The sequence below is a fragment of the Euleptes europaea genome, chromosome 8 (genome assembly GCF_029931775.1).
Source record: "Euleptes europaea isolate rEulEur1 chromosome 8, rEulEur1.hap1, whole genome shotgun sequence".
Lineage (NCBI taxonomy): Eukaryota > Metazoa > Chordata > Lepidosauria > Squamata > Sphaerodactylidae > Euleptes > Euleptes europaea.
In genome coordinates, this window is record NC_079319.1 from 57101681 (window position 1) to 57114806 (window position 13126).

At 44.8% G+C, this 13126-nt stretch overlaps 1 protein-coding gene across 1 annotated transcript in view; it reads left to right on the forward strand.

The window, feature by feature from the left end:
- RALBP1 (ralA binding protein 1) overlaps positions 1–12825 on the forward strand; it is a 30125-nt gene extending 17300 nt beyond the window's left edge. The window contains exons 4-10 of the mRNA XM_056854326.1: positions 2286–2635; positions 4083–4244; positions 6773–6904; positions 8036–8143; positions 9198–9319; positions 10264–10384; positions 12277–12825. Of these exons, the coding sequence (XP_056710304.1) occupies positions 2286–2635; positions 4083–4244; positions 6773–6904; positions 8036–8143; positions 9198–9319; positions 10264–10384; positions 12277–12552 (1271 nt within the window). The 3' untranslated portion in view covers positions 12553–12825. The remainder of the gene's footprint in view (positions 1–2285; positions 2636–4082; positions 4245–6772; positions 6905–8035; positions 8144–9197; positions 9320–10263; positions 10385–12276) is intronic.
- Positions 12826–13126: the final 301 nt, after the last annotated feature.

The following is a 13126-nucleotide window of genomic DNA, read 5'->3' on the forward strand; positions in this document are numbered from 1 at the left end:
CCAGTTCCTTCTCTTTCCTTTCCCAGTTCCTTCCTTCCTCTTTCTTTCTCTCTGTCCTTCCCCCCCCCTCTTCCTTCCTTCCATCCTTCCTCCCTCCCTTCCTCCCTTTCATCCTTTCTTCCCCAGTTCCTTTCTTCTCTTTCCTTTCCCAGTTTCTTTCTCCATCCCTCCTCTCTTTCTTTCTTCCTTCCTTCCCAGGTCCTTCATTCTCTTTCCTTTCCCAGTTCCTTCCTTTCTCCATCCCTCCCCCTTCCCTTCCTCTACTAGGGCTGCCAACCTCCGTATTCAGGTTAAATTGCCGTGTTGGCACTTTGCGATAAATAAATGGGTTTTGGGTTGCAGTTTGGGCACTCGGTCTCTTAAAGGTTCGCCATCACTGACCTATGTTCTTAATTACTTTGTACAAAAAGATGCATTGACAAGTAAAATATTGATTTAACAGTTGACAAGTCATTTTCCCCCTTCTATGCTTTTGTTTTTTCTTCCAAAAGAAATGCATACCCAAAGTATTTGTTCATAGGCATCTTGAAAAAGGAAAATGTAGAGCAGCAGTTGAAGATTTCAGCTTGAATTTGACGAAAACACCCTGGTAGCCATGCCAAGTTAATTAGCAGTCTCAGTAGTTGTGTAGTCTCGACCTACATAAAAGTAACAAAGGATTTGAGTCATTTATTCAATTATACAGCTGTATTTGGAATTGTGAATGCCACCTGTGAGAGGCGAATCATGCCAGTGATCTAAATGCAATGCACGTTCTGTTTTGACAAGGAGTGAAAGGCACATTTGGTGGCAGAATTTAGAGACAAAACTGCAGTGGAAGTAAATATTTTGAGGATGTATTATATGTGAATATTTTACGTTAGTGCTACATAAATATGAAAGCATTCATTGTACTATCTGTGGCACTGTATATCTCATAGTAATACAGGAACCTATCTTCTTTTCCTTGATGGTTTTTAATATTTTGAAGTTCTTAATCTTTTATCCCGTCCCCACTCTTTCATTTGCAAGACAGTGTAAAGGATGGTTCTCTTGGTAACAAAAATGAGTACCACTCCTTATCTAGGCTCAGAAATCGTTCATGCAAAGTCAGAACAATTCAGAGAAGCAGCCCACTTTAAGTGGAAATGCTGCATTACAGACTAGAAGCGTGGGAACAGAGGTCTTCACAGAGGAGTATTTGATCAGCAAATTGCAGTATAATCAAAATTTCTAAGGATAGAAATGAGGCCTCCCCAGTGGGCAGGAAAAGGCCAGGAGAGCCAGGTGCAAGGCTGAGAGTTTATTTAGCTAAATAAGGGTAGAAATGACCATCCTGTCCCTGCCTCTGCTCCATCTCCCTTGTTGCTGCTTCCAGGAATTTGAGATGGCCATTAGTTCCCCCTACTGAGCACAGTTGTAAACTCTCCCCCCTTCCCTTGCTTCTAATTCAAGTAGCTAGTAAAATACACTATAGTGTATAGTGTAAGTGAGTAAGGGTCAGTGTTTCCTTACTTTACAAAACTTAATAGAAAATGAACTTTGCATTTTAGGTATGTGTGACTGTTACTCTTTATTTTGGAGTCACTGATCGTATAAGCAATTTATTGTTCATTTTATTTTGCTACGTGTTGATATCCCAGGTCCTTTCTCTAGTTAATTAGGTTGAAAAGAACAGCCATGTGCCTAGCAGCAAGTGTGAGATAAGGGGAAAGTGTATAATTCTAAGCATCATGCCCACAGTAGGTGTTACCTCTGGTTGCAATACTGACTGGTGCTTTAATGTTTTAGGCGCTGGAGGTGATTCATAAGAGATTCATAAGTGAGAATTTCTCACCGCTGCAATTGCTTCCCTGCAACTGAAACAAAGATGCTGGTTTTACTTACCACACCCTAAATGGCTTTGGGCTGATGAACCTTGGGAGATATCTCATGCTTTGCAGCCTAGTACAGTCTCTCAGATCAATCTAGAGCACCCTTTTATCTATGTAGGAAAAAGGGGACACAGAGAGACATTCTCTGTGGTTGCTCCCAAGCTCTAAAGCTCTCTTTTGCCCGTTTCACCAAAGTCTGAAGACTTTCTGGAGGCACCATAAGACCTGTTTGTTGCGTAAATAGTGGGTGGGATTTCAGTATATATTTCATTTCTTTTATTAAGTGATTGCCCACCCTAAGCTTCTGAGGTCAAGGTGTGTTTATATAAACTTGATTTAGATGACAGCCCTCCAGAGTAAGAAGCCACAAAAGGTGTATTGCAAATTTAGTTGGGTAACTCCCTCTACTATTCATTGTGAATGTTTTTAAAGGAATTAAATCAAAGGTGGATGAGCTAAAAGCTGCCTATGATCGAGAAGAATCTCCGAACCTGGAGGAATACGAGCCCAACACTGTAGCCAGCTTGTTGAAGCAATACCTGCGAGAACTGCCTGAAAATGTGCTTACCAAAGAGCTGATGCCACGCTTTGAAGATGCCTGTGGGAAGAGCACGGAGGCTGAGAAAGTGCAAGAGTGCCAGCGTCTCCTGAAAGAGCTGCCAGAGGGCAACCGTCTTCTGATTTCCTGGCTGGTGGTGCACATGGACCACGTCATCGCAAAGGAGCTGGAGACAAAAATGAACATCCAGAACATTTCCATAGTACTCAGCCCTACGGTTCAGGTACACACAACATCCTGCATAACCCGTGGTGCTTTCTGACACAGTGATAGAAATCACTCTGCCCTCTGTTCTGCATGTGTCTGTAGTGCAGGTGGTGGCTCCTTAAAGGGGCATTCCTGAAGGATGTAGTGGCCTTGTCCTGTGGTGGCTTCCAGTTGGTGCTGGAGAGTCCCCTGCCCCCCAGACAGTGATAGAAATGTTCATGGAGGAGAGGGGTATTAATGGCTACTAGTAAAAATGGCTACTAGTCATGATGCATGCCTATTCTCTCCAGGATCAGAGGAGCGTGCCTAATATATTGGGTGCTTTGGAACACAGGCAGGATAATGCTGCTGCGGTGGTCTTGTTTGTGGCCTTCCTAGAGGCACCTGTTTGGCCTCCATGTGAACAGACTGCTGGAATTGATGGGCCTTGGTCTGATCCAGTATGGCTTTTCTTATGTTCTCAAGTGGCTGAAACGAATGCAGGGCTGGGTGGGAAAATTGCCTGGAAACCATGTTCAGAAGAAGAGGCATTAAATGGAATGAGTGAATTTATGTGTGTGAACGAGTGTGTGTGTGGGGAGGTCACCTTGGTCCTTGGATGCCACCCAATTAACCTGAACAGAGAGGGGAGAGAGGTTTGAAGATCACCAAATTCTTCTTCCTCTCATCAGCTCTCTTCTTTTACAGCCCGGTGTGGGTACCTGGGGGCCTCCTCCCAGCCCTTTTAAAGGCAGCGCTGCAACTCACGCATGCCAGGAGTGGCTTGGCTTGTTGATTCGTCTGGGCCCTGTCCTCAAACCCCCCCTGGAGACTTTATCACCTGTAGTGCAGGTGGTGGCTCCTTAAAGGGGCACTCCTGAAGACTATAGCGGCCTTGTCCTGTGGTGGCTTCCAGTTGGTGCTGGAGAGTCCCCTGCCCCCAGACAGTCTGCTATGCTTCACACCCCACCAGAAGCCCTAGGTTTAAATCATTTGGTGCAAATGTCTTCAGCTCAAAAAAAAAATTGGACATCATGACCTGAGCTGGATGGTTGCTGTGTAACTTGCAAATTGAATCCCCTGGTATGAGTCATGCAAATAAAATGTTTGAGTTCGTAAATTTGTGGCACTTCCCTTGCAGCATCTTTTTTTTGCGGGGGGGGGGTATGCTTGGGTACCCTCAAAATATTAGCCCTTGAGAAAGTGGTATACGTAAGCAGTATTAATCTGTGTTCATTAAAATGTTCCAGAACCATACTTCTTAAAATGTTAAACAGACCAACTTTGTTCGTTGACTATAGAATTAAAATTTAAGGCTCCTTTCACTTCCGCTTAAAGCAAGAACAATGTTTGCAAAAGATTAAGAAATTGGTTGCATGGCCTGGGTATTATAAGGTTCTCTGGCTTCTGTAAAATAGGTGTTTGCAGACAAAACAGGTGACTGTTTTTCTCTGAAGTGGTGTTGTGACTTTGTGTCTTCTCAGATCAGCAACCGTGTCCTGTATGTTTTTTTTACTCACGTTCAAGAGTTCTTTGGAAATGTGACTCTCAAGCCAGTGACAAAGCCTCTTCGTTGGTCTAACATGGCAACAATGCCAGCATTGCCAGAAACCCAAGAAAGCATCAAAGAAGAAATTAGACGCCAGGTTGGTCTTCTCATTACTAAACCGTTCTGGTTGTATTGACAGTTGACTTTGATAGAAGCAGTTGTGACTTTCATGTTATATCATAGTGAACTTGTGTTAAATTTGAATCACTAGAAGCAATAGATTTATTAGATTTTAAAAAAATGTTTAAGAAAAGAGTTGAGGCTCTTACAAATTCATTCATGTTTCAAAGCAAGCACCGGTTCATTCCTGACCCATGGGGTGACGTCACATCACAACATTTACTAGGCAGACTATGTTAATGGGGTGGTTTGCCAGTGCCTTCCACAGCTGTCTTCCCTTTACCTCCAGCAAGCTGGGTACTCATTTTACCGACTTCGGAAGGATGGAAGGCTGAGTCAACCTTGAGGCGGCTACCTGAAACTGACTTCCGTCAGGATCGAACTCAGGTCGTGAGCAGAGCTTTTGACTGCAGTACTGCAGCTTACCACTCTGTTTCACAGGGCTCTGTTCCATATTCCAAGAAGCGTGGGAATTAACTCGTGCACAGCGCAAGCAGTAAAGAGGATGTATTGTTTCGCATGCTGTGCTTGCTTACTTCGGCTGCTTGCACCACACTTAGTCTTGCTGTTCCCGCTCCAGTTGTCTTCCTTTGCAAGTTGGGTTAACGCTGAAGCTGAGGCCAGATTTTATATTGATAGGATGACGATCTCAACTTTATAAGGAGCAGGATTCTCTTGAGGACAGCTAGGCTTCAGCTATAGTGCCAAGCTACTCCTGCAGCTCTATTCTAAGATGGGTCAGAGGGAGAAAGGCCAGACATACTTTGTTATTTGTTTGGACATTTTATATCCTGCATTCATTCCAAGTTCAAAGTGGCTTACGATATGTTTAAAATATTAAATAGCCTACCAACGGACAATCTTAGCACAGCACTACCCATTAATACAGCCCAAAGCCCATCAACTCAGCATGGAACTCTGCTGAATGAATAATTGCTTTATCTAGGGAAGTCCTTTGGGGGAAAAAATCATTCATTGTCTTATATAACTTCTGAAACCTGGGCAGTGAAGAAGAAGAGTTGGTTTTTATATGCTGACTTTCTCTACCAGTTAAGGAAGAACCAAACCGCCTTACAATCACCTTCCCTTCCCCTCCCCACAACAGACACCCCATGAGGTAGGCGGGGTTGAGAGAGCTCTAAGAGAGCTGTGGCTAGCCCAAAGTCACCCAGCTCTCTTCATGTGGAGGAGTGGGGAAACCTACCTATTTCACTAGATTAGAGTCCACCGCTCCTAACCACCGCTCTTAACCACTACACCATGCTGGCTTTACATACACCCTCTGGGAAACTGTTCCAAACATCAATGGGGAAAGCATGAGACCTTGCCAAGGAGAAAACCCGGCAGAGCAAAGGAACAGCAAGCAGTGGTTTTGGGGAGCCCTCAATGTGCAAGGGCTGGTAAAAAGAGAGCCAGGCATTCCTTCTGATTGGGCGAGCTGAGAAAGCATACGAGTTAGAAGAGTGAAGGTTCCACAAGAGTCATGGTCTGCTGGATTAACCTGAAATAAAGGTTCACAGCCAATCTGTGAAGGAAAATCCATTTACATTAAAAGTAAAATATCCTTTCAAGATATAATTTTTGAATTCAAGTTGAATTAATATTTCCTGGTTTTGGAACAGAAGCTGATAATCAGGCAAAACAAAAATGTATTAGAAAATATTTCGGTTAGAAAAAATTAATTGGTTGGTTAAGCTCTGGGAAAAATAATAATCTGTGAACTTTATTGAGTCAAAATTTGAGTCAAAATTATTGAGTCAAAATTTACAGCCTGTCCAACAATAACTTCCTTGAATAAAAACTCTAAATTGTTTTAACCCCTTCTTCTCACTATTATGGCACCTGGGTACTCCATTTATTAACCTTGTTTGCACCCTGGGTTAAGTTTCAGTTATTTCAAATTGAGCTGGGCCTTTCAAGGTGCTAACTGCTGTTAATGCCCTTCAGTGCTCTCAGTTATGCATTCCCTATCCCCCATCAATGGCATATAGTTACAGCTCATGCCTAACTAAAATGCAATGTTCTCTTGATGTCGCAACATTTCGTTTAAAAATATTTCCTTGCCCACGCATAGCTTATTTTCAGTCACATAGTAAAGATTTTTGTACTGTGGTGGCAGCTCCTGACGAAGCAATGTGTGTGTGTTTTTTTTAATCTGCACAGCCAACCAGAAGCCCTGCTGGGCAAAGTCCCACTGGGCCTGGCCCACCTTTTAAAAACACTTGTTGGGCACCAGAAAAGGGGTTGGCAGGTGCCACATTGGAGATCCCGGTTTAGAATGTAGGGTGCTATTGACCCCATCAGCTCTCTTGCTGGATTTGTATTTTAAAAACAAACAAACATGTATTTCCATTTTTATCTCATCAAATTATTTTCTTCCAACTGTGATTTTATTGAGGTAAATAGCTGATTAATGTTCTTTCGGGAAAATTTTTAAAGGAGGAACTGGGTTATGGCTAAAAGTTAACTGAAGTGCTGAACAGGGGTGCGTGTTTATTTTACCAGGAGTTCCTTTTGAACTGTCTGCACCGAGACCTGCAAGTGGGGATCAAAGATTTATCCAAAGAGGAGAGGCTATGGGAGGTGCAAAGAATTTTGACTGCCCTCAAGAGGAAGCTAAGAGAAGCTAAGAGACAAGTGAGTATGTTGTAGTTTTAATTAACATGAGACCTTTTTTCCTTCCCCGTAGTTGTTAAAGTTTCCATGTTGCGTGGTTTGCTTTATCTGAAGTGATAGAAAGTGTGGCTTGTTGGGAATTGCTAAGGTGCCGTGCTGTTCCTAGGGGGAAAGAGAGTAGTCCACCACTTCCATCCTGCTAGAAAACCCTAGGTCTAGTCCAGAGGTACCTGGTTGGCCACTGTGTGAGCAAACTGCTGGACTTAATGGACCTTGGTCTGATCCAGCATGGCCTTTCTTACGTTCTAAGAGTTGTGTGAGCCTCCATAGTTCTGATTGAGGAAAGTGTTTTTAGTCTGTTTAAGGAGGCGTAAGGGAGGAAAGGGCTCCCTTTCACCTGGCTGCTTGACACATGTACCTTTGCACAGCAGTGTATCGTGAACAAGGGATAAATAAACTGTGCAGTAACACAGGCAGCGGCTGCCAACTGGTAGGGATTGCATCCCTGGGCCTGAGCACAGCATTACTGAGAACCTCTGTGCCCTGCCCTGTCTAATGAATAGTCTGGTGTGCCAGCAGAACACCTGATCTGGCGAAACAGTGATCTGGAGTCCTGATATCACACTGCTTATGCTTGTTCAGCTTCTGTTGGGGATGGTAATAGATTCACCCATTGCACTGGATGAATGTTCTCCTTGTGGGAAGGCTTTTGGTTTCTGGCTTCTAGTTTCGCAGTTCGACATGTGACCTCTTTGCCATGGTTGCCTCACAGACTGCTGCTGTGTTTACCTGGTGCTTTGTCGGGCCGTTGCTTCTCTGCGCTCAGTTGCCCTGTGTTCGGGGATGCAGACGTGTGTCAAATTGCCGTTGCATATGAATCAGCTGAACAGTCTGCTAGTTAGAAGCCACAGCCTGCTTGTTCCTGGAAAAATCAAAAGCAGCTGCACTAATTTAACCACCATCTGTCACAGAAAGAATGGCAGACGATTAATATAGCCAACTAACCCTGCTCTAGGAAATGTGAAATCTCAGATTTTCTCTCCGCAAATCCGTGGGCACAAAAACTGTATAGATGGCTATTTATATGCCATCGCATTTCACTGTGTGAATCTTTGTAGCAGCACGCATTGATGAAGGTTCTTTCCCATGTAGGAGTGTGAGACAAAGATTGCCCGGGAGATTGCCAGCCTTTCAAAGGAGGATGTTTCCAAAGCGGAGATGAACGAGAATGAAGAAGTTATTAATATTCTACTTGCTCAGGTAACTCCAGTTATCAACCCAACCTCCTTGTGACTTTTCCCCCCTCTTCTGCCTCCCTTCTTTGGCCATACCATAAGGCAGTGAGTAAATGCAACCCAGGTGCCTTGGAGGCAAACTCATGCAGCTCGTAGGTGAATGACGCCTTTCTCTGTCAGTGGTTTGAATAATTTGAAAAATACTTTAATCGACAGCTGCCTCATGTCTTATGTCACCTGGGCTGCAAGGGCGGGGGTGGGATAATTTATTTATTTTTCATATTTGTAGCCCTCCCTCCCCAGCAAGCCGGCTCAGGGTGGATAATGTCATTTAAAAAAACACTTTACAACATATAATAACAACAACAATAAAACCATCAATAAAACCAAGCCTTAAAACAATAATCAAGAGATGGCGTATAAATCCCGCTCTGCTGCAAGAGCCCACACAGGCGGCTGCCCCTCAACCGAACCATTGCAAATATGTGAAGGTGGGGGAGGCGGGCCAATACAGACGGTATTTGCGGCTGCCCTCAATTGTAGGCCTGGTGGAAAAGCTCTTGTCTTACAGGGCCCATGGAACTCCCTTAGGTCCCGCAGGGCCTTCATGTTCCTTGGCAGAGCATTACACCAGGCCGGAATGGAGGGCAGCTGCACACTCTTAGGGCCAGAGACCACCGGCGAGTTCTCATCGGATGATCTTAATGTCCTTCGGGTGGTATACCAGGAGAGGCAGTCAATAACGTCAACTTTGATTTAGAGTGTGGTGTGTCTTTTCTAGTTAGGGTGGCCAACAGCCTGGATAAAAATGTCCTGTCCCTTTAACGAATGCTTAATGGACTTACCAGATGATATTTACCTCCACGCCATGAAAAACTTCAGCTGCCTATTTCCATCTATCAAACATCTATTAAAGGGATGGGACATTTTCCTCCCAGCTTGTTGGCAACCCTACCCACACAGCAGCTATGTCTCTCTCCTCCCTCCCCTCCCCCCTCCATGGCCAGTGATTACGGTGTGATGTCCCTAGCCCATGAGTCAGGACATACTGAAATAATTTATTATTATTATTATTGTAGGAGAATGAGATTTTGACAGAACAAGAAGAACTACTGGCAATGGAGCAGTTTTTGCGCAGGCAGATAGCCTCTGAAAAGGAGGAGATAGATCGCCTCAGAGCAGAAATAGCAGAAATTCAAAGGTAATGCAACCTCTGCCTGATCAGGCACAACCTCTGGCTGAATTCTGAAGAAACTTTAAAAATAATAAATCAAATGCTAGTCCCATTTGAATGCAATTCAGTTCAATCCCCGGCATCTCCAGCTAAAAGGACCAGGCGGTAGGTGATGTGAAGGGCCTCTGCCTGACACCCTGGGGGAGCCACTGCCAGTCTGAGTAGATGAGACTGACTGTGATGGACTGATGGTTTGATGCAGCTTCACGCATTCAGACTTGTACCTTTTCCTGGGGCACCCTGATAAGGGTACAAGACAGGCTGCCGGGATGGGCCCCTGGCAGCAGGGGTACAGCATGCATGACAGCCACAAGCATCTTCCCAAGCCACAGCTCCTGCCCGTTGGGCATGCCGAATGCCTGCTTGGGTCGCATACTGGCCCTGCGCTTAAATGCGTGGAGGTGTTCTCCAGAAGATGTTCTTTATGAGACTTCAAGACAGGGGTGTCAAACATAAGGCCCCGCAGGCTGGATCTAGCCCCTTGAGAGCTCTTATCTGGCCTGCAGGTCAGCTGAGGCATCACACACACACACACACTCTCAATCTGGGCTGGTGAGGCATGGCGCGGCCCAACCAAGTAGCACTTACGTCATATCTAGGGTTGCCAACCTCCAGGTACTAGCTGGAAATTTCCTATTATAACTCATCTTCAGCCGAAAGAGATCAGTTCACCTGGAGAAAATGGCCGCTTTGGCAATTGTACTCTATGGCACTGAAGTCCCTCCTCAAACCCCACCCTCCTCAGGCTCTGCCCCCAAAACCTCCCGCCGGTGGCCAAGAAGGACCTGGCAACCCTAGTCATGTCCGGCCCTAGGAACTATTGAGTTTGACGCCCCTGCTTTAAGACTCTTGTTGGAACAGACCAGCCTAACAGCAGTGTGTGCTACAAATTTGTGCTTTGCCCATTTTAGCCGCCAGCATGGTAGAAGCGAAACTGAGGAATATTCTTCTGAAAGCGAGAGTGAGAGTGAAGACGAGGAAGAGCTACAGATAATCTTGGAAGACTTGCAAAGGCAGAACGAAGACCTGGAGGTAAAATTGTGTTCCAGTGTAATAATGGTGTTCTTTGACTATTTTGTGGAAGAGGGAGTGAAGGGGTGTAAGCCTGGTTATGGCAGTGCTTGTTAGCAAGTGTGCTCAGGTTTGTGTGCTCAGATGCAGGGGCGTCTTTCTTCCCTTAATGGCAGTTCTGTTAACAGCTTCCTGGTTCACTGAGAGCCTTTCCTCCCCTACTTTTTTTCAGTTTAAGGACAGAAGAATTTTTTGATGTAGAAGTGTACTGAAGCAAGATGTAATGCTTTGAATTAAAATTACAGTCTCTTGCTTGGCAAGTGTAAGTTTTCTTTCCCTTGCAAATGTCTTCAGTATTTATGGTGCTATAAGGTAGCTTTCAGGCTTTACATGGAACAGTCATTAAAAACTTTTTACTGGTTGCTGCCTGTTTTAAATATACCGGGAAAGAGGAGTGAGGAATGGAATAAAATCAACACTCTGATGGCAGCTACAACTAAAACATTTTTTAAAAAATCTGCACAGCCAATCATATCTTCAGTGGCCAATTAGATGCCTTGCTGGGTAAAAGCCCCATCGGGCCCCACCTAGTTTATAAAAACACTTGGGTGCCAGGAAATGTGTTTTAGGTAGTATGTTGGGGCCCCCTGCCATAGAGTTTCCAGAGTGTCAGCTGACGTCATGTCTGGGTTTTCACCCATTGGGTTTTCACATTGCCTGATGTCACATCTGCCCCCCCCACTGTTTCACCTGCCAGTCCAGATGTATGGGCAGGTGGGAGAGCCAACCAGCCAAAAGATCAGGTGCCTTATGTGGGCAGGTGACATGCCTACTCTTTCCACAAAGATATTTCTGCATCTTTTGCCCTAGATAATCATACTTCTAAAAAATGAAACAAAAACATGTGAAGAACTGTAGTAATATAAAACAATTTGAAGAAGACATTCGTACTATAAACTAGGATTATATTGCTCTTCCTAGAGTAGAAAAACTGATCCCCTCCCATGGTGATTAAAACTCTCACACCAAACGTCTTGCCAACTCTGATTCTTTTTTTCCCATCCAAGAAGCATGATTATCTCCCAAATTTTGGTGAGTCCCATAGGCAAGAGGCATGAAGTGAGCTTTCCTCACGTAGGGAGCCTTGCTCTTCCTGCTAGCGGGAACATTTAATCTGCAAGATGTCTTTGATCTCTTAGCTAGGCTTCCAAGTGCTAGGGAAACAGTGACGTTCTCTTATGACTGGAACAAGCTGATTGTCTGGATGCAAGAGAGGATTGCATAATAACAGAGACTTTAAATCCTGGGCGAAGCATACCATTTGCATCATTTCTGTAATCCCTAACCCAGCTGCCCCACTGGTCTTCCAAGTGCCCAGAAAACAGCAGCAGGGGTGGACTGAGGATTGGCCCGGAAGGCTCTTGAAATGTTCACGTGGGCCCAAGACCTCTGCCTGAACGAAGGGGTTTACAGGCGGGCATTTAGAAATGCTTTCTGTTCTAAATGCCCACCTATAAATCCTCTTAACCCATACGAGTGATAGGCACTTCTCGCTAATAATTATTTCTTCGCTTACTAAGTCTGTTTGCTGCAGATGCATGGCCTTAGCACACACAGCATTTCTCCAAAATGTGTTAATAGGTAATCATTACAAAAACCTCTTTAGAAGACAGGGAATCAGGAGTGTATTCAAAGGTGCTGTTGATGTCTCGTTTATAAATTTTTGTTCCTCCTGGAACTGGATCTTCACTGGCCATATTTTTAATCTTTTGCCCTCCCACGCACACACTTGTCTCCCTTCCAAGAAAGAGTGACACTGAAGCGATACCCTGTTAATGATTCATTAGCCACATAAGTGGCTGTTTGATTGCCGCTAAAAGTGATCCTTTTCTTCTCCCTTGTGCTGGATACAGATTAAGAACAACCATCTGAACCAAGCGATTCATGAGGAGCGGGAAGCCATCATTGAGTTGCGAGTGCAGCTTCGGCTTTTGCAGATGCAGCGGGCGAAATCAGAGCAGCAGGTGCAGGAAGAAGAAGAGCTTGAGAAGCGGGGAAGCACATCGCAGCAGCCACTGCCAAGAGACTCTGTCCCCCCAGAGACGAAAGCAGTGAAAGAACAGCCAAAGGTAACCAAGGAGCCAGTGAAGCCATCGCCAAGCAAAGACAGAAAGGAAACTCCAATCTAATTGGATTCCTCAGGTATTCAGAATATCTCCTGGGCAAAGCCAGGACCGTGCAACTTACTGTAAATCTGAGGTGTGTACATTCCTGTAAATAATCTTCTTTTACACCATGGAGACATTTTGTCTCCTTCCTACCTGTGGCTTCTGCCTATCAGGCTCAGGTTACTTGGAAGGACAAAGCAATTTGAGATGGGGCATGAGGAGAAGGGGAAGGGGGTGCAGCACAGCAGTTATTTGGCCATGTCATAAATTGATTTCAGGTGACCGTAAAGTACTCCATGGAAATAACAGTAGGTTACAATAGGAACAGCCCCAGAAATTCTCTTGTGCATTATCGACCTAAGGCCTATTTTATCCCGGACATCTTACTTTTTGTGTGGGGGGGGCATCTGTATGTGCCATGTGTAGATCATACAAGCATCTTTTTGGCTGTGTGTACACACACTGGGAAGCCACTATTGGCAGCAGCAAAATAGATATGGGTGAGCAAATATCTCTTGTAACAGGTCTGGCTCCTCCACCCAACCCCCGTCCCTGTATAGGTAAAAGGGTATTTGTGAAGTGGCCCTTGGGTGGT